This window comes from Lepisosteus oculatus, chromosome 3 (genome assembly GCF_040954835.1).
Source record: "Lepisosteus oculatus isolate fLepOcu1 chromosome 3, fLepOcu1.hap2, whole genome shotgun sequence".
NCBI classification, from domain to species: domain Eukaryota; kingdom Metazoa; phylum Chordata; class Actinopteri; order Semionotiformes; family Lepisosteidae; genus Lepisosteus; species Lepisosteus oculatus.
In genome coordinates this window covers 26151859-26173818 of record NC_090698.1, presented here as the reverse complement: position 1 = coordinate 26173818, position 21960 = coordinate 26151859, and the positions used below count along the sequence as shown (strand labels likewise).

General features: G+C 38.1%; 1 protein-coding gene across 2 annotated transcripts; it reads left to right on the top strand.

Moving 5' to 3' along the window:
- The first annotated feature begins 1569 nt into the window (after window positions 1-1569).
- Window positions 1570-20454, top strand: hmgcs1 (3-hydroxy-3-methylglutaryl-CoA synthase 1 (soluble)). 2 transcript variants are annotated; one of them, XM_015338208.2, is made up of 10 exons: window positions 1570-1699; window positions 6129-6586; window positions 7029-7154; window positions 9586-9750; window positions 10133-10301; window positions 11552-11722; window positions 13859-13965; window positions 14220-14345; window positions 15539-15696; window positions 17848-20454. In XM_015338208.2, exons 2-10 carry the CDS (start codon window positions 6139-6141, stop codon window positions 17935-17937), a joined length of 1560 nt encoding a protein of 519 aa, XP_015193694.1. In that variant the 5' UTR covers window positions 1570-1699; window positions 6129-6138; the 3' UTR covers window positions 17938-20454. The 2 variants fall into 2 exon arrangements, with proteins under 2 accessions (XP_015193694.1, XP_006627102.2); XM_006627039.3 differs by lacking the exon at window positions 1570-1699 and adding an exon at window positions 4544-4630.
- The last annotated feature ends 1506 nt before the right edge of the window (window positions 20455-21960 follow it).

Sequence of the window (21960 nt, the reverse complement as noted above, 5' to 3'; positions counted from 1 at the left end):
CTCCAAGATCGTGATGTGGGAAAAAGGTTGGCCATCGCTGGTAAAGAAAGAGTATAAAACAAATGACTAAGATACACATCCTTCCATTTTCTAAACTGGTTTATCCAGTGGAGGGTTGGGGTGGAGCAGGAGCCCATGATGCTCCCTGGATGGGACACCAGTCAATCACAGTGCACAGACTCACACCAGAGGCAGTTTTCCCAGAAGCCATTTAGCCACTTCCTGTATGCCTGTGAATTGTGGGAGCAAACAGGAGTACCCAGAGGAAGCCCACATGAACACTGGGAGAACATACAAGCTCCACACAGATAGCACACCAGGTCTGGAATTGAACCCAGGACTCCAGCACTAGCAAGTAGCAATGCTAACCACTGCACCGCATTACACACACAGTAGTGTAGCCATTACTTTAGATAATTTGACAAATATCACAATAATAATAAACTTTATTTTATATAGCACCTTTAAAGGTGGCTTCTCAAAGTGCTTTACAGAATGACAACAACAATAAAAAACACAAGACATGGACAATGAGAATACACAATGAGAGGAGAAAGTAGATGGTGGTACTGAATACAGTAGGAGCAGAGGGGTAAAGAATCAGAATCAGTTAAGTAAAGCTCTTCTTTATTTTAAAGAAGAAGATTTTGAGTCTGGATTTGAAGGAGTTTAGAGAAAGTGACTCTCAGAGCTTTGGAGCATAACAGGAGAAGGCCCTGTCACCCATAGAATGTAGACGGGCTTGAGGGGGGGGGGCAGATAGGAGACCAGGATAAGAAGAGTGAAGGTTGTGAGGCGGGGAGTAGGACGATAGTAGCTCATACAGGTACTGAGGTGTCAAACCATGCAGAGTCTAACAGGTGAGTATGAGAATTTTGAAGTCGACACGAAACTTGACAGGAAGCCAGTTCAAGGACTCCAGGATAGGAGTAACGTGACCACTTTAACTAGAATGGCTCAGGAATTTTGAACATACTGGAGTTTGTTCACAAGAGCTAGGGCTAGCTAGTGGGTAGTTTTTTCTGGGCTTTCGCACATCAAAATGGTCAAAACAGTTTCACTGGTTTCAATTGGTTTCAATGCCGAAATAGCTAAAAGAGTTGTATGTTGTTCAGGTTTTTACCATAGGCTTAAACCTTTTTCTTTTTCGGTGGAGGCTTTTAGTTTTATTCTTAAAGTTATTTTATTATAAAACTTGTTGGCCTTTTTTTCTTTCTGGTTACAAAGTTCACTCTTGAGACGCATGAGGTGTGTGAAGAGATGCTCTGATGTGATGCGTTCGAAAATCCTGCCTCTCGTCGTCATGGAAACCCTCCCCAGCTTCTTCGCGGATTCGAGCGACAGCAGCTCTGACTACCTCGCCAGGAATCGGACGCCCTTTCTGATTGGCTACAGCTCTCTCACCATATACCGTCACTCACTCACACCATTCAGCCATTCATAGCGGCGCTCCACGGGGCCTCGCCTTCCGAGCCGGTGATTGGCCGCGAAGTGAAAGGGGCGGGCTGAAAGCGAGTTTGAGCCTACCAAGATCCGCGATTTGATTGGTCTTCAGCCACTCAAGCAGGAAAAAGGGTGCAGTCCAAAAGTGCTGCCTGTTTTGACTTATATATAGCAGAGGTGCTGGGACTATTAAATTCTGCACACTTTAAAGACTGTGCGAGAGTTTTACAGCAATTTTTAAGAATACCTGTATAAGGTGAGTACATCTTAGACTGATTTTGTTAAACAATGAAGCTGTGAGTATAAGATACATTTATAATATACATAGTATAAGATACATAATTTAAAAATGACATTATCAGACATAAAGGTTTTTTTAACTTTATATAAACCACCTGAGATTATTTATTTTATCATTTATACTGTCTTTATCTTACCAGACATTCATGGAGTGTAGCTTCAGATAATTATCTTAATATGATGATATGATGAAAAATTGAGTTGCAGCATTAGCAAAACCTCGATTAGGTGGAGAATAGTAAGCTGAAATGTTACTTTAAATTAATCAGTTTATTTTATGTCAGTTTATTTTAGTTCGACAGTTGTTAATAACTCCACCAATGTTCTGGTGTTTGTGTTTAATGTTCCTGTTGCTGTTAAGGCGCTGTTATGTGTTGTAGACGTGTTGTATTCATGTTATTACAAGTATCATTCTTCTGATGACGCAGACAGACATAGACAGAGACCAGCTTGACTTACATTTATGTCTTGTCACAAGACATGTACAACAAATCAGTTCACGGTTTGTAATAAATGAGGAGCTGAATCATGAACTCCATCCGTATACCCAGAAACACAGCTTGGCTTAAAGTTAAAGATTTGCGCATTAGGAATCGTGAAAAAGAAAAAAAGATTAATCTGACATCAATGAACGCCAATATATTAACAGCCCTGCATCATGCAGTTTTAAGCCGATTCTTTAAAGTGGGGGACCAGTTGAGCAGCGAAGCTCTTCAGTCGCTGCTGCTTTCTCGAGTTATCTTTAAAAAACAAGTACAGCAATGACTGTGTAATGCAGAATGCAGTCTGTATCCTAATGGAGTTTTGTAGTTTTTAGAAAACCGCGTAAAACATTACTCTAAATTTAAGCTCAATTGTTACAGACGTGAATGAATGGTTTTCTGGATTTGTAAACTTTCTGGTACCTACCGAGTTAAGACAGTCCAAAATGAGTGGTGATAGGTTTTGTGAAATGACTGCTTTCAAGACCTGCTGGCTGTCATTCCAGCCAAGCTCTTTACTTACTGTAATTGAATTCTTATTTGAACTAACGGGCTGCTTGATTTGGAACTTTGCACGTTCTTGTTTTATCTATCCAGAAGCCGGGAATGCTTAAGCTATGTTTGAAGTAAAATAATGATTATGTTACAATCGACTGAATAATTAAAGAGTTTCAGTTAATCCTATCATTAGGTAATTTAAGGGTTCAATCATGTGACTGGCAGCTGGAATGAAAACCCCAGCACCAGGGATCTACCTATCCATTTTCAATCCACTTCTTCCAGTTCAGCGTAGGCAGGGAGCCCGAGCCTATTCAGCAAGTGATGGGTGCAAGGCAGGGTGCACCCTGAACAGGACTGCAGGCCATTGCAGGGCACACAGACATAGACACAGGCACACACTCACACCAGGTTCAATATTTCCATGAGCCAAATAATCAACCAGTATGTCTTTGGACCGTGGGAGGAATCATAAGCACCAGGAGAAAACCCAGATAGCTTCCCAGGTCTGAACTGAACCCAGGGCCAAACACTGTGATGCAGCAATGCTAACCATTGTGCCGCCACCATCAGGGGACCTTTCTAACCAATTTGGTTAATTTTATAGGTCACATGTTTCAAAAGATTGGGAATGCCAGAAAATTATTGATTAATTGAATACATTACTTGCTTAATTAAGAGAACTCTGTTCTTGAGGGCTGGGGTGACACCAAGAAGGCTCCACAGCCGAAATGTTGTGTTTCCTTTCTTCTCTTTTCAGCATGCAATAAGCCTTTTACTTGTTCTTCTAACTTACTCATCTTCTTGCTTAACAGTCCACATTTAAAAAGTTCCAAGCCTTTAGAAACTGAGGATTTGATAGCGTCTTATAAAGCCTGCTAGACTGGGGCTCGTCAGGACCAAAATCGGACACCCTCATGCCATGGAGATATGTCTGCGAGTTTACAAGGTCTCAATAAAGTAGCAGCACCCAAAGGGCTGGGAGAAGCTGTTAAACTGGTCCAGCCAGTTAACGAGCTGGTTTAGCTAATTAAGAGCTGAGATGGAGTGCAAATCTGTACATTGGGCCTCCAGAATCAGGCACCCTTGCCCCTTGTGAAGTGCCCAGCCATATTCAACAAAATTAAATACTTCTCCCTTTTCTGGCGTTGCCTTTACTTACTAGTTACTACTACTGGCCGATGATATATCTGTTTAAAATCTGTATTTTTATTATATCAGCTATTTCTAATAAAAATGTGTTTGCCCCTTGCCTTATTCTGGTTGAAAATTAGAAGCATTTCATCTTCAGAAATGACTGACGTTTTTATACGAGCTTCTCACACTTAAGAGCTTTCCGTATCTGAGCTGTAACAACTCGGTATTGTTCATCTGCTGTACGCCTTAGTTGTATTACTGTATATAACTGACGCCATTGTCAAAAGCAACGTACATTCACACTACCGAACTACCGAACTGTAAAAAAGTTAAATAGTGCAAATAATTCGTTGGGATACATTAATTATAAGGAATGCTCTCAGTACCATAATGCAATTAGCTTTATAGAACGAAAACGATACAAGATTCAGCAGTCGGTTTAAATAGGGAGAAAGATTAAAAAGAAACACAGTATTTCTGCTGAACAGCCGTAATGCCTTAAAAGTTTGAAATGAATACTTTTCTTTAAATCCTGTATTTTGAGATTTTGTAGATTTTTCCCAGTGTTAAGATTGTTTAAACCATGGCATAACACTGTGTAATATTCTATATCAAAGTTTGCCGAGACGTGAAAATCAGGCGGAAGTTTGACGTCAGTTCTTGCGGAAGTTGGTGCGCTCTTTTATTTTTCCGGTCAGTAACGTGAGTGTTTGTTGACTTCGGTTAGGGAAGGTTAGTATTCCGTCCTATCGCTGCTATATGATTACAAGGTAAGAAGAAACGTTAACAGTTTATCATTGCTTTACGGACGTTATTATGAGCATTTTTAAAGAATGCTGAATTGGTACATTATTCTGTGAAAAATGTGTAACAAGAATAATCTTTACCGTGGGTGGGGGTCAGGAAAAAAAACAGTTTAATAGATGCACAGTATTTTTTTTACATTCGAAAACAAAGTTCAGTTTGCTTAATTTGATACGTGTGATTAAAGACATTCAATCATGGTGTGTCGATGCAGGGAAGTTACAATATAAATAATTGGCGATTCTGAACCTTTAGCTTTTTTTCAAACGATATCTGCCGACTGAATAGTTCGTCTACACCGTTTAGAAAGCACAGCTGTTAGCAGAAGTATTCCATAAGAGGTCATTGTGTGTCCGAGAAAGTAAACTTGATTTATAGGTAAAAGGTCGTCTTGAATATTGCGAGACGACCTTTACTCTAGTTTTAGAACTGCGTGTTACTGGAATTGTATTTGTGCAATAGATGGGCTTGTTTTCGGCTGATTTTAAAAGCAAACCTTGTACTTTGGACAATTGACTGGTACTGTATCCCAGAGGGCAAAGATTACAGAAATTTTTTTTTTTAGGGGAACCTGAAACTCTTATATTAAGAAATAATTGTATAAGACAGCTGTCTTTTCTTTTGCTATGTATTTTTATATTACATATCTTTAGATATCTTAAAATGTTAAATAGCCACTAAACATTATTTCAAGATAATTATTTCTAGATGTTTAGCAATGTTTTGTGTTTTTTTTCTTGCAACTGCTTAAACAGTACTGGCTGGCCTACTAACTACAGTAGTATGCCACCTCATTGAAGTATTGGGTTTAGGTAACTATAGCTTATAATACATCAAAGAGTGAATGTGAGAGACAAAGCATGGTAACAGTCAGCACTTCTTATACTCACTATAAATATAGATCCTCCTTTTCATTTTATTTTTGGTGGTGAGCTGAGTCTCGCAACAAAAACAGTCATTCATTGCGATCTCCTGCGTTAATTGGATTTTCAGTAGTTTCAGTCAATGCATTGGTACTGTACAATTAAGGATGAGTGTTACTATAGCAAGAAGCAGATGTCTCATGTAAGAGCCTTAATATTTGGCAGAACGGCCAGATCGATTCCGGACTAAGTGCAATGAATCACTCTGTCACGGGGTTGTCAAAGCACAACCATTTGATGAACCATTCAAAGAACCTTCCCTGAAAGCAACTATGATTTAAAAAAAAATGTTCTGAATTGTCACTAAGGCTTGGCAGTAATGAAAAGAATGACCAGATGTTTAAGATTTGTCAAACAACCATCTGATACCAGAGCAAAGGCCTGTGTGAAGTACTGAAACAATTGCTTCCTATTCAGAGTTTGCTTGCAAACTATCAGGGTCATGTCCACAGTGAAGAAAAATAAAGTGAATTGGTGTATCACTTGCTTAATTTTTTACTCTCCCGCCCACCTCCACCCCCACCCCCCCACCCCACTACAGCTCTGCCAAGATGCCTGGATCTGTTCCAGCTAACGGTGAAGCTGGCTGGCCCAAGGATGTTGGAATTGTTGCAATGGAAGTGTATTTTCCCTCTCAGTATGTGGACCAGGCTGAACTGGAGCAGTTTGATGGCGTGTCAGCCGGGAAATATACCATTGGCCTGGGTCAGGCCAAAATGGGCTTCTGCACAGACCGTGAGGACATCAATTCCTTGTGCCTGACTGTGGTCCAGCAACTGATGGAGAGAAACTGCCTTTCCTATGACAGTGTGGGCAGACTGGAGGTGGGTACTGAGACCATCTTTGACAAGTCCAAGTCGGTGAAGACTGTGCTGATGCAGCTGTTTGAGGAGTCTGGGAACACGGATGTTGAAGGCATCGACACCACCAATGCCTGTTATGGCGGCACAGCTGCCCTTTTTAATGCAGTCAACTGGGTGGAGTCTAGCTCCTGGGATGGTAAGCAAGCACTGTATTCATAGAATTAAATTCTGAACCTCAAGTTGATAGTTTCTTGTTCCATGAATTGAGCTGTACAATGAATAAAGCACCTTGTTTTATCTAGGTAGAGATGAAATTGAAATAGTTTCAGGTTCAGATTTCAGAATTCATTTAGTAATAGAAAATTAAAGTGCAGATTCTGTCAGTGCTTTAACCCGTAATTCGTAGAACTGTTCTGCAAGTAGAATGCCTTTGGGGAAAAATGCTTAAAAAATAGCTAAGTGCTTTGGCTGACAATTTGCCCTTGAAGGTCTTTTTAAGGAAATTCTGTTAATAATGCTATTAAACAGTTATGTGTTATGATTCGCGTTTTTATCCTTGCTTTGTGGAAAGTCATGGGAAGTTTGCTTTGGTCTACAGAAATGAGAGTCTGGAATTAAGCTTCTGTTTCGTGTTGCAGGGCGTTATGCGCTGGTAGTGGCAGGAGACATCGCTGTTTATGCCACAGGAAGTGCTCGGCCGACAGGGGGTGCTGGAGCTGTAGCCATGCTTGTGGGACCTAATGCCCCACTAGCTTTTGAGAGAGGTAGGTCACCAAGAACTGCAGCAAACTTACAAATGTGTGTAATATATATAAAAGGATTCCTTCCACGCTGTTGTTATTTTTCATGTCTACATTTAAGAAGTTGTTTCACATCAGTTTATTCTAGGTGACTGGCCAGCCAGTATGAGAAAAATGCAGATAGTGCGATATGCTACTGAAAAGTGTTCCTTGTTTAGATGCTGTAGCAAAATGAGACACATTGCTAATACAGGATAGGAAAGGTTTCAAGTAACATATCACACTAACTGCATTTTTCTTACACTTGTTATTAAAATATTAAAATAAACATACAGTAGTGCCATTTAAAAGTTGATGTTTGCAACAAGAAGGTGATAGCTGAAGCTGAACACTTGTATGAATAAAAGAAGTTAAATGTTTAAAAATTTAAAACTAAAATGTTGATTGCAAAAATATTTAGCCATCTGACAAAACAGACCTTTGGCAACAATTACTGCTGCAGATCTTCCTGGATTTCAACCAACTTCTCACTGCAGGATGGTGCAATTTACTCCCATTTTTTTCCCAAACTTGCTCAAGCTCTGACTTGCATTTAGACTGAAATATTCCAATTTTGTCTCATCCGATCACAAGATCTTTTATCGTATGTTTGCAATATCATTTCGTTATAAACTTCATGGCATTTGAGATGGGTTTACCACTGTGTCATACAGGCTAATTTTTGTGGAGTGACTAGAGTATTTCTGAGTCATTTCTTCTATTTCAGCCACTAAAAGTTGTCATGGGCCTCACAGTCATATCCCTAACTAATATTCCTCTTGTCTGGCTGTTCAGCTCCAAATCACAGGCTGAGCAAGGCAGTGTCTGGGTGGTACAATACACCTGCTTCTTAACGATTGATTTCACTGTACTCAAAGGGTTATACGCTTCTCCTAATCTGTGACATTCTACAACTTTATCTCAAAGTTGTTTTGAAAACTCCTTGGTCTTCAGGGTTGCGTCTTTGCTTGAAATTCACTACCTGACCTGGTGACCTTTAGAAAGCGGATGTTCAGGACTTCCCCATATATCATCCTTAATGGAGACCATAAAACAGAGATGTTAAGTGGGGATTAATGGGGACTGCGAGGATGTAAGTATTCCCCAGAGGATGTTAAGTGCAACATATGAATCAATGCATTTCAACAGTAATAGAGACTGGGACATGACAATGTAAGTCGACAGAAGTGCACATACCTGTTTTCTGTGGGTAAATAGAATGAATACTGGGATGACCCATTAAGTTAGACACATAAATATAATTTGAATGCGTTTGAAATATTTTAGAAACACTTAGAATTTGGAAATTAACAATGAATGAGAGAGAGCACATTTAAGTGTTTGAGAGATTTTGTGTGTGAACTCGTGCATACGACACAGAGACAAAGCAGTGGGAGATGTGGGACATGTATCGCATACGTACAGTACATAATAAGATAAAAACACCACACAGCGAAATTTTTATATCCAGTATTACTATATAAAGATTCATTAAATACTGTAAATATGATAAGAGCATCCAATACAGTAAAGAGTAAAATTACTTATCATATCTTATCTAGCAACAGCAACATAGTCTGCTAATGCTTCTCGGTGTTTCTTTAAACTGATTTGTTGGGGCGTTTTGCTTTCAGAGGATGCAAAGTTGGGGCATAGAAAAGACAACCTTTTAATATATATAGTATATTCAGAATGATTTTTATGTAATGCAAAACAATGTTGTCTAGTAAAATCATTACATCTGCCTTTTTTTTACGCTCTGGATTTTCTTCGTATGGTGGAGGTTATGCTCTTTAGATGTAAAGTCTGGGAATTTTTATGTCTATGGTCACAAAAAGTCAATGATGTAAAATTGTGGAGATGTTAAGCTGGGACCCCCTGTTATTCTGCTGTTATGTAGACTACTCTTGCTGTACATAGAAGCCATTCAGCTAATTGTATGATTTATCTTAGCAATTTTGTGCATCCACCTTGCATCACTCATAAAATGGTTGTTTGAACATTCAAGGCTTGTAGAAAAATACTTGCTTTAAAAAATGTGTATACATTTGTAATAAAAAAAATCAGGCATGGAAATGTTTGCTATGCTCAAATGTACATAAAAATTAGTACAAAAGCAGCTTGGGACAGTGAAGGTGTGTTGGTGTGTACTTTCTATAAAGATCTAAAAATCTTTTGTCTCATCATTGTCAAACTTAAATCATATCCTAATCTCTTAAATGTGAACTGCTTGGCTTCCACGATCTAATTTTAATTTAAATATTATCACTAACAATTGTCAAGAACTTTCAAGCCTTTCTGTATGAAGGTAGTGGTACAATTTTCAAAGTCTTTAATGTTGAATCTTTGTTTTAGTTGGAGGGAAGGGAACCCTGAGTCTCTTTTAATGTCCCTTTCCTCCTTATCTGTTCTTTAGGTATTCGTGGGACTCACATGCAGCATGCCTATGATTTCTACAAGCCTAACATGGTTTCAGAATATCCAGTGGTTGATGGCAAGCTTTCTATTCAGTGCTACATCAGTGCATTAGATAGGTGCTACGAAGTGTTTCGCAATAAAATCCACGCACAGTGGCAAAAAGGTGAGCAATTTTTCTTTTGTCCTGTACTACGTACTTATTTAATAAATTTGGAACTGTTTCAGAGCAAATGCATTGTAAAACGTAGTCTTAAAAGGACAAATGCTTTATAATAGCAAAAGATGTTTTGTTCTTGAAAAAGATTAATGTACTTTGAAAATGTTTATTTTAAATATGTAAAAAGGATTGCAAGTTACTTTTAAATACAGAGAATGACTTGAAAGTTTGTCAACTGTGGCAACTGAAAGGAAGAATTCGCTCCGAATCTTTCTTCTACATTTTCTTGTCCTGTGACTCCTTAAGGGCACAATGTGGACATTAAAACACATTGTGTTTTAATGTCCAAAACACAATTTTTTTTCTGTGTCTGGTGTTTTATTTGCAGAGGGAACTGATAAGCGTTTTAGTCTTGATGATTTTGGCTTTATGACCTTCCACTCTCCCTACTGCAAACTGGTACAGAAGTCTTTATCTCGTCTGCTGCTCAACGACTTCCTCAGTGACCCCAACCCCAACACGGAGAATGGTGTCTTCAGTGGGATGGAGGCTTTCAGGTATGTCTGAATGGTATCCTCTCATTTGTAACGATTTTTTAGCCTTACTAATCATGTTAGGAATTCAGTGGGTCTGCCTTTGATGTCACCTTAATGCCTGTAGAATGGTTCCACTCAAGTTTCACTTTTTCTCTGGGACCTAAATGCCTAATCCTGCTCAAGTTTTAAGTAAAAACAAACTTGTTTTGCTCACCTATTCTCTTGAGAACATGGTGGTTAGCACTTCTATCTCAGATCTCCAAGAACTTGGTTTTGATTCCAGCGTTTGGCCCATGTCTGTGTGAAGAGCTTACATATTCTTGCATAGTGATGGGGGTTCTTTCCGCCAACTACAAATTTTGGTTAGGTTTTGGGTGGGTTCACTCAGAAGGCTATACAGATTATATCACACAATGGTTATATTACTTGGAGGTATAGGACTCATAGCATGGCAGTCCAAAAACGAGAAGCAGAAATTTTATAGTAAAACATTAATGACTGCTCTTCCAGTCCAAACGTGAGTGATCCTTGAGGACAGTTGGAAGCAGGGAGTTTCACTTAAGTGTTTTCTTGTACCTGCTTTGCGAATAGACTTCTGTCTCCACGGCATCTTTCATAAAGACTGAATGAAAGTAATTTCCTGTTGGCGTTAACCTCTTGACTTTTTGACTGTTGCATGACTTTTGCAAGTGTTATTTTTTAGACTAATTCTGGTCTAGAGTTTAACTTGAGTAAACCCACTTCCTTGTGCCTGTGGGGTTAGTGCCTATTGAAGAGCTGGGCCCCTTGTCTAATCTGCTTTCACACAATTGAGCATCATTCTGTTCATGATGATCCTCCCCCACAGTTCTCGTAATTATACATGTGTAGTTACATCCTCAATGGATTCACTGGAATCCATGCAGTCTGATTCAATAAGGGGTTCTCACATGGTTAGAAATAGTCTGTTCAAGAACTGGAAAAGTGAGTTGTTCTGATGATGATGATAATAATAATAGTAATAATAATAATAATAATAATAATAATAATAATAATTGCTTACACTTATATAGCTCTTTTCTGGACACTCCACTCAAAGCGCTTTACAGGTAATAGGGACTCCCCTCCACCACCACCAATGTGCAGCATCTACCTGGTGATGGATTGTGTTGTCTCAAATCAGTTTCAATAGAAAGAGCTACATACCTTTATTATTGTAATTGCAGAATACATCCAGTAGGTGTAGTAAAGAGGAGTAAAATAAACCTTTCTGTTCTGATTTTATTATCCAGGGATGTGAAGCTGGAGGACACGTATTTTGATCGCGACGTGGAGAAGGCATTTATGAAAGCTAGTGCTGAGATGTTTGAACAGAAAACAAAGGCATCTCTCCTGCTCTCAAATCAGAATGGCAATATGTACACACCATCTGTCTATGGTTGCTTGGCCTCTGTGATTGCACAGTAAGTGAAGTTCCCAGAGTGAAGAATTTCAAAAAGTAAATGAATGGAGTAGGGGTATTGGTCTCTCTGTTCCCAGAGAGACTTGTGCCCTCTGGTTTTCTGTTCCAATCTACTGAACCAGGGAATCCCTACACACCTGCTGGGCCTATGAAATGTGAAAAAAGTAATACAGATGAAACGGTAACAGAGATAAAAATTAAAGGTTAGTCACCACCTAAAATTAAATAAGGATAAGAACCACAAGCTCTCAGTTACACATCTGACAAACCCCCCCCACCCGCCACCACATCTGAATAATAGGATTAATTTGAACTGTTGGACTGTATTCAGCTCTTAAACCTGTAGGACGTTGCATTTAAAATCAGTTCTGATTTTCAATACTGAAATCAATTCAAATATTTCAAAGAAGCGACTTGTTAATTAAGCTTTGCTAGAATGAAAAACAACAGGTGTGTGTGGGATTGGACATTCCTGAATTTTTACATTATATTTTTTCTTAATGTGTCTTACAGTTGGTTACACAAGATATTTGCTTAATAAAATCTGGTTACATTTCTAACTCATCTGAGTTGAGAGTGTTACGGCTATGTAGCTTATAATAGGAGTTGTGTTTAAGATCCTGATCCTAGTTGTGGTCAGTTAGCACCTTATTGAGACCTACAAAAACAGGTGAATCAGCTTTTAATTCAAATCATTTTATTAAGGTTTTACAACGTGGGAAAAAAAACAGGTACAGAGGCTCTTATCCTTAATGATAAGTCAGACACAAATAGTGAACGGAGCAATATGATATTATACTTACTATGTGCAGTTTCAGTTTAACTGCTTTTGTGGTTTTAAACTGCTAGCATTTGGTATTGGCAGTATGTGTGATGCTGAACCAGACCTTTTTTAGTTGCGTTTATTAATATTAATAACCTTGCTTTTTACTAAAACACAGTAATCATGTCTAGGCAAAACTAGTATTTGAAATTTGAACCATATTTTTATAGAAAGAGACACTGCAAATAGTACACTTCATCCACTTTTATGTATTATAAGAAAGGATTTAAAAAAAATTAAATTGGATTGGTCAAGTGAAGTTGTTTTCAGTTGTGGTCCTAAATCTCCACATTCCTTCGTGTTTTATAAGCATCTTCAAAAGTTGTCTAAAGATCTTGCTAATCTCAATTTAGAGAGGAGAACTGTCTCAGTTAAAGGGGAACTGCAGTCCCAATTCCTCAGACTGGTTATTAAATCTTGGTAACAAACTAAATTCATTGATGTTATAGAATAAATTTTTAAATTAAGCACAAAATCGTGAACTTGTGAAAGTACTGTTAGTCGCCATTGTGTCACAGACCCGCATTCGAGTTCTTTCAAATTGTGACATGATGTGGCCCTTCCTGCTCACTAGTCTTTGTAATGACTAATGTAAGGCGATGTCTGCTGCACAACTTGTACTTATGTGCTCTTACATTTCACCACAGAAATTTTCAAACATTATCTGAATGCAGAGTTAAAAAGTAAGAAGTACTTGTCAGCATGATCAAAAGCAATATTTGTATTGGATGTATTCACAATCCTGCTTGTTTACAATGTCATAGGGCTGCAAACATCGCCAAAAGTTTTTTTTTTGCCTCATTTTGAATCACAATCCTGGCATTTCGCATACCTAAATGTTGTCTATTTTATGATGTAAATTGGGACTTTTACAGGTTACCATGTACATTTTACTTTTATTGCGGTTTGAAATGCACTCATCAGTTCTTTCGAATACTGAAATATGAAATTAGCATTGCAGTTCCCCTTTAAATAATTGAGAACTCAGTGTTCATGACCAGGATCACTGAACTAAATGATCATGTGGCCTTATTTGTTCAGCATTCTGATAGAAGCTTTGATTTCAGACGGGTTGGGTGGGTAAGCTGTATTATCAAACTTATTGAAATTGGCAAGAGACAAATTGCTTAATTCTTGAAACAAATAGCATTAAACCTCTTATTAAAAAAACAACAACAAAAGCCTGAGAATGAAAGAGGTGTCTAGGGATTTTAGTAGTGGAATGTGTACATTTTTAATGAGAGGTGCAAGTGGTGGTCAGTGAATATAAAAATAGTTCTGTTAATGAGACCTGGAATGGCTTGATTTCAACAGGCACACTCCTCAGCAGTTAGCAGGCCAGAGGATTGGAGTGTTTTCCTATGGCTCGGGCTTTGCTGCTACATTGTACTCCATACGAGTCACTCAAGACGCCACGCCTGGTGAGTTAATAAGAAGGCGTGCATGATGGAAATTTGTGTGTCAATGATTTTTTTTTACTGTTGTCAATTTCAGCTTTTGTGCATTTCACAGCAGTAGTGAAAGATACCCAACCAAAATAGGAAGTCCCCACAGATCCTCTTTTGAATCTTGATTTCTACTTTTTTAACACTGTTAAAAAATTTCCATTGGTAACAGTCTTATTGAAAATGCACAAATTACTTCTCATGATTACTTCTCCATGTTTATCATTCAGGCTCATCGCTAGACAAGCTGACTGCCAGCCTGTGTGATCTCCAGGCCCGTCTGGACTCCAGAAAAAAAGTAGCACCAGAGGTCTTTGCAGAGAACATGAAGCTGAGAGAGGACACTCATCACCTAGGTATTTCTGTAACTTCACACATTCTGCTTCATTTCTGTGCAGGACATATTTTTCACTTACGTTTGAAGTCGAAGGCACTGAAAATATACAGGTCTCCAACATATTCTTTGCTGTGTGATGTATTATCAAGTTAGTTTAATGTTTTTCTTAAAGCATTTTAACAGATTTTAGGAAACTGCACACCTTTTGTAAACAGCAGTAATTGCTTAGGAGAGAGACTTAAGTGTGTCTAAGTGACTTAAATTACTCTCTATGTGGGGAAGTAAATAAAGGTAAAAACGTGATGTTTTGTAAAACATTTGCATTTCAATCAAGGGATGTTAAGTTAAAATTGAAAATCAGGCTAGTAAGGCCTCATTTAGAATTTTGGTTACCATGTTCTAGGACAGATATTGCTGCTTTTTTCCGTTCAGAGAAGAGAAATCAGAAACATTCTGGAGCTTAAGGGAATGTCCTACACTTACAGACTGAAGAACTACATCTTTTTGGTTTTGAACAGTGATGACTATAAGTATTTACAACCCTCAAAGGCATTGTCAAATTCAACCCCAGTGAACTGCTTAAACAATAACTGTGAAACACAAATCAGAGAGCACAAGTGAAAAGAAGTGAAGTGAAGAGGGGGTACTTCTTTACTCAAAGCCCAGTGGGAATACTGATTAGTCTATTTGGTCATGTTATCATGATGCTGGATACCCTGGTTTCTTTCAAGAAACAAATGAGATCCCTGGATCCGTTACAGACTAACTACCAAACAGGCTAGACGAGCAGAATGACTCCTCTCATTTGTAACTGGACTTAGCAGCTATGTCAAAAAGGATGAACATTCGTGAGTCATGAATTTTTTTGAGTCATGAAGCTATTACCGTCATGAAATTATCATCCCACTCTCCAATCAAAAATTACAAAACCAGTATTTCATGGTTGTTTTTCACTGGGTCAAAAATACTATATTAGGCTTTCTTTATTAAAAGCTACTCTAAAATAAGGCATTTATAATTTGCAATTGGTTTATGGGTTAGTTTTCTTTTGATCCTGGCATGTGTGCAGTGTGCCTTTACAAAGTACTTCCTGTTATTTAAGACTTTAAGTATCTGTATTCTAATGAACAGTTGAGATAACAGAAAGTTACTGATTTTAGATTAATTCAGAACAATTAACTGGATATTCCTTTCTTCTACTTTCTCCTTCAGCAAACTACATACCTCAGGGCTCAGTGGATGATCTGTTCCCTGGCACCTGGTACCTGACACGAGTTGATGAAAAATATCGCAGGCAGTATGCTAGACGACCCTTGAATGAAGATGGACCCCTGGAAGCTGGACTGGTTCATTCTACTACAGCTACAGAGGTATGGAAAATTTATATTATTTCAAAATATTAACATGCTTATAATTGCCGTAATCAATATTAATAATGGGTCATAAAGTATTTTTTACTAATGTACAAGTGTTCACATTATTCATCCATTGTAATTGCTAGTAATATACATTAAAAGGAATAAAAAATGTCATGGGAAGCACCCCGTGATGTATACTCGGTGTACCAAATTAATGGTCATCAGTGTCTTCCAGTCAGCAGTGCCTTGTAAATGCAAAGCAAATGAGAGCCACAAAGAGTCTACAAAACAGAAACTATCTTAGAAACTGAACAGTGAGCTGTCATGGGCAGTTAAAGAATTTAATCTTTGAGCCCTCAACAGGTGACGACTGAAGGACGACTTTGCTGCACCTTTCAAAATATTAAAGGAATAGATAGATAGATAATACTTTATTAATCCCGTAGGGAAATTGATGTGTTACAGCAGCCCAGCCCAAGACAAGCAAAACAGACATCAGAATAGTTATAAAACAAAAGACAAACAAAATAAATAAAAATAAATACATAGGTGTGTGCAAAATGTGCTGATCATAGTCACTGTAAAAACAATAAAATATGTGCGAAATGTGCATAGGTTTATACAGACTGGTTGTCCAAAAAGTACAATGGAGTAAACATGCTGTCCATAGAGGAGCAAATGAAGGGCTAACAGTCCTAGCCTAGGGCAGCGTTATACACCCTGACAGCTGCCGGGAGGAAAGACCTGCGGAAACGTTCCCTTGAACACCGTAGCTGGAGCAGTCTATTGCTAAATGTGCTAAGCTGCCCAGTAACAGTCCCATGAAGCGGATGAGAGGTGTTATTCATGATGGCTGTGAGCTTGGTCACCATTCTCCTCTCAGCCACCACCTCCATGGGGTCAAGGCTCATCCCCAACACAGTGCCAGCCTTCTTGATGAGTTTATTGAGCCTATTTGCATCTTTTGTCATGATGCTACTGCCCCAGCACACCACAGCGTAGAAGATGGCCGCCGCCACCACTGATTCATAAAAAATGTGTAGCAGTGTTCCACACACACCAAAGGACCTGAGTCTCCTAAGAAAATAGAGTTGGCTCTGACCTTTCTTGCACAGGGCATCAGTGTTACCAGACCACTCCAGCTTATCATCCAGGTGTACCCCTAAGTACTTGTAGGAATGTACGCCCTCTATGTCCTCACCCTGGATGGAAACAGGGTTCAGCGGAGACTTATTCCTTCGAAAGTCAAAGATCATTTCTTTGGTCTTGCTGGAGATGGTTAAGATGACACCACTCCACAAAATTGGTAATCAAGCTCCTATATTCCTCCTCCCTCCCCTCTCTAATACACCCCACAATTGCAGAGTCATCCGAAAACTTCTGCAGATGACATGTCTCAGAGTTGTACCTGAAGTCAGAGGTGTAAAAGGTGAACTGGAATGGAGCAAGGACAGTCCCCTGTGGAGCCCCAGTACTGCTAACAATCTGTTCAGACACACAGCTCTGTAGCCGTACATACTGTGGCCTGCAGGTCAGATAGTCTATAATCCAGGACAGCAGGGGAGTGTCCACCTGCGCCGCCCTTATCTCTCAGTAAAGGTGGATGGATGGTGTTAAAGGCACTGGAGAAGTCAAAGAACATAACTCTCACAATAATCCGCGTCTTCTAGGTGAGAGTTAGCTCTGTGTAGCAGATAGATGACTGCATCGTTCACTCCCAGGTGTAACCGGTAGGCGAACTGCAAGGGGTCCAGTGCTGTACTCACCAGGGTTCTGAGGTGGTCCAGTACAAGCCTTTACAGAGTTTTCATTAGGTGTGATGTAAGTGCCACTGGTCTGTAGTCATTCAAGACGTTAGGGTGCCCCTTTTTGGGTATTGGCACCAGGCAAGATGTCTTCCAGAGCATCGAACCTTTTCTAATCTCAGGCTGAGGTTGAAGATGTACTGCAGCACTGAACCCAGTTGGTCCGCACAGATCTTTAGCACCCTGGAGCTGACACCTGAATAGAGCTGAATAGAGATGGTTCTTTCAAGCAGCAAATACAGCTATAATGAAAATCTAAGGCGATCCCCACCAAGACTTGTTTTAGCTTTAGGTGCACTATTGATGATATGATATAGCTGTGTTATGTCCTCATTTGCTTTCTGTTCTTCTTTTGCAGCATATACCCAGCCCCGCTAAGAAAGTACCACGGATTCCTGCTGTTACCACAGGACCTGAAATGGTTGCTATTAGCAATGGAGAGCATTGACATTACCTCTGTGAGGTATAAACCTGATTTAAGATTACCATGTCAAAAAGACAAAAAATATGAAAGAACTAAAGAAACCCATCTACCTTTCAATGTTGTGCTACATGAAACAACTGCACAAAAGTGTATTTTCTGTAAAGTAGATGTGTATGTACATATAATTAAGCTTTTTAATTACAATAAGTAGATGATTCAGCTGGTGGTTGCCTTAGCCATGCCAAAATTGTTTTTGTTGTTTAATGTTAAGGTACACCTAAGGTGTGTAAGTCATGGCATGGCAGCATTAAGGAAAATAAAGAATACTCCTACACATTATGAAAACAATGAGCTGTGTTATTTAGCTGTGTCTTCAGATCCTGCTTAATACATTAAATTCTCTGTTCATTTAAGCAGTTACAGATGTCATTAATGAGAATATACAGTAAGGACTTGTAGGGCTTTCTTTTCCCCCATGACTTAGAAAATTCGAAGGTTGAGGCTTGTGAGTATTTGCTAACATTAAAACGGAATAAATCCAGCTAAAGGAAAAGGTTTCAGAAGTCTGCTAAATGCACACTGTATTCTAGTTGCACATGAAATTATGAAAATGTGCATTTATGTTCTTTTACAAAAGTGCTGCTAAAATTGAGAAGAAGGAAAAGCCAGACAAATATGGCTCTGTGGCTTCAATAAGTGAAAAGGGAAGTGTTTTTTAACTACTTATTGGTTTTTAGTGCTGCTATCTACCATGCTGTGAGCAGTTAAGTGTCAGCATGTTATACAAACTTACTGTCATAAGCATTTATAATATTCACATGCTGTACGTTTGCTTATTGAACACTGTGGAGCAAAATATAAGGTTTTCATTATTTCAAGACATATGTTGTCACCAGTAGGGTTAAGCCATGATCACCTCAGGCAGATAAGAATGTCCATCTTCAGTGCATGACCATTGATGGATAGCAGTCCAAGGCATCCGTGAATCAATTAAGTTGTCTTCATCAGCTGTGAATGACTAAAGAAAGTTTGCATGGAAGAAATTGATTGTTAGTGAAGTTTCTTTTGTGTTTTAATATCTTGTAAAGATCTATGAGAAAAAGTTCATTTTTATTAAATTATGCAAGATAAAGTATTTCCCTTTTTAAGATGGGGAAGTACATTTTTTGTCTTTCTCAGATCTGCTTCACACTGTAATCTTACAAAATCTGTAATTCTCTCTTTTTTTTTCTGGAGTTGCAACAGCATTGGAGTTCTGCCAAGCCAGGACGGGTCTCATTGTGAAAAGGGGAAAATGTTGATTCACATTTTTGTGCATGTCCGCTTTTTAAAATGAGTGAAGTCACTTTATTGGTCATTAGTCAATTAGGTCAATTAGTCATTTGAAGGTAGCTGGTATTATTCTTTGTTTTTTTACTAAAACAAAGTCTGTGGTTCTTACTGCCATCTTGTTAGTAAACATTTAAGAAAGCTAAAACAAAGCCCAGTTAATGACCTTGTGAGCATCTCCAGAACTAAGTATCTGGTAATTTAAGTATTATTATTATTCGAAAACACAAAATCTTTTTTTTTTGCTTGAATAGAATGTTTGGTTTTCATCTGTTATAATCTACCCAATTGCATTGCATCCATTAAAGATCTACTGTATAAAGATACCCAAAAACCAAATAAAAGAACTTGGCATTATTAGGGTATTCATGTTAGGATGAAGGTGTCATTTCACCTTCCTGCTGGCTGTGCAAAAAGGATGCAAAGCTTTCATTTTTCAACTAAGACTATGGGTTCAGGCTGAAGCCAAAGCTGTTACTGCTTCTGTGTTTTGGGTCTTTAAAGTCACAGAGATGAGTATTGTAATATTAAAAGGGAATTGGCACATTTTGGAACTTTTCTGACAAAGTACCTATGAAATTGTTTGAAAGACTTCTTCAATAAAATAATGATTGATAGTAAATTAATTTTAGATGAATTTGGATGAATAATATTTTTCTATATTTAAAGTGTTTCTGATTGTTCGAAATACATTGAACTAACAAAATATGGAGTTTGGGGAATAGACGATTAAATATCAATTTTCTTTATTATAGACTAATTCCAAATTATTCCTGCAATAAACAGGAACAAACAAAAGTGCAAAAACTAAAAATACAATGGAAAAACTAACAGGCAGGGTTAATAGCAAGAAACTAGACTGTCATCGTCTCATTACAAATGGTTCACATTTCTGTAAACCTTACCGTAAGCGTGTAAGAAATGTATAATAATAATTAAGTGTTTTCTTTTTTTAATTTTGTAGCCAAGAACTTTTGTTTCTATAGTTATTCTGATGAGGCTGTTTACAGTTTAAGATTTTTTGTGTGTAATGTACAGTTATCACTGTAACTAACTGTAATTTATATATATAGAATCAATTGCTTTCTAATTAACTGTCCTGTTCTTGTCAAAAATCTATGTATAAAGTGATCTCTGGTGATAGGACTTCTGTATGTACAACAGAATGAATATTTGAAAAAAAATTGAAAGCAAATAAACTCTGTTAGCTTATTTGTGCTTGTGTTTCGTTTGCTTTAAGATGGTGTAAAAAGGAACGATGGGAATTACAGAAGACATCTTCATGCTAGTCAATTACAAACTGTTGTAACTTTTTTAAAAAGGGTGCTCATAATATTTTCAGAACTACAGCTTCAACGTCGAAGGCATACTTAATTGGCATTTTAATCTTTCAACTTAAAGAATTGAACAGGACTAGGTATTGTAATTCAACATTAAGATGCAAAATAATGTTTTTGTAAAAATAAGTAAGTCAATTTTTGATATCCTCTTTTTAAAAAAAATGACAGCTTCTATAAAGATTTATCTTTTAAGAAGCGTAATTACTGTGTAATGACTGTATGCCTTTTTTAGCACTTATACTTCAGAACATTTCTGAAGATGAATCTTCAACATTAAGATGTTATGTCAACAAACGAGTGGTTCCTCACGTACAGTAGATGCCTTGCCTCTTTTGTATAACTTACTAATCATTTTGATGCAATAGTTGATTTAGAAAAAACAATTTAAAAAACATGAAAAAAGGGGAGTAATTGAATAAATTTTCAAGGTGATGAAAAGTATCAGATCAGACTGTCACAGTTTTTGTAGCAGCAAACAATCAAGTCTTTCTACAAGAATAATGTCTGAAAATGAATGTATCCAAGTCCAGTTTAAGGGTATCCAAGACACCACCAAACCTGGTCAAAATTTCTGGCAGCTGTGAGATGAAAGTGCTTTTTGACACGACTGGTGTGGCTGTGCCACCAAGCACTCAACTGCGAATAACAGTGGTTGTGGCCGAAATTTGATAGTAATGTGCAAGTCCTCACTGAGCCTGAGCAGGTGAGAGCTTAGTGGCACAGCTACACAGGTCCTGCCTTAAAGTTCTTTTCCTCAGGAACAACTGAAAGTGCCCTGTTACAGGACACTCCCAAAACTTAGGGCACCTCATAGAACCTTGCTGCCTCTTGGACAGATGGTCAGGAGAAGTCATCTTCTGGAGCTGCTGATGTGCTGTTTTATACATTTTATGGGAAATTACAGGACATACAGGTATTAGCTGGTGTGCTAAATATTTACAGGAGAGGAATTTATTGTGCCATATGGCATCCCACTCTGCATTCTGACCCAATCCTTGCGTTTCCAAAACCCGATGCCTTCTGGTGTATCCTTCAGCTGCCGGTTCGGGAATCGCGGTCTAATTCATTTTAATTTTCTACTCTGGCCATCGTTGCAAATTTGATTTCAACTCTTGAAACACTGAATTGGATTTGTCATTGGTACGGACCCTGTATTAATCTGTGAATATCAGAACTCCATTCAGGTGTTCTGTCTCAAATCTGAACAATTAGGAAAAAAAACACTTATTGAGGAAATGTTTTATAGACTTGTCTTTTCATCATACATTGATCGCCTGTTAATAGCTGTTTAGTCAGAAATAAGAGTAAACACGTTGGGTTGAAGAGATACTGCTTTTAAACCAGGAGCCTAAACAACCATTATGTTATATAACCAGGG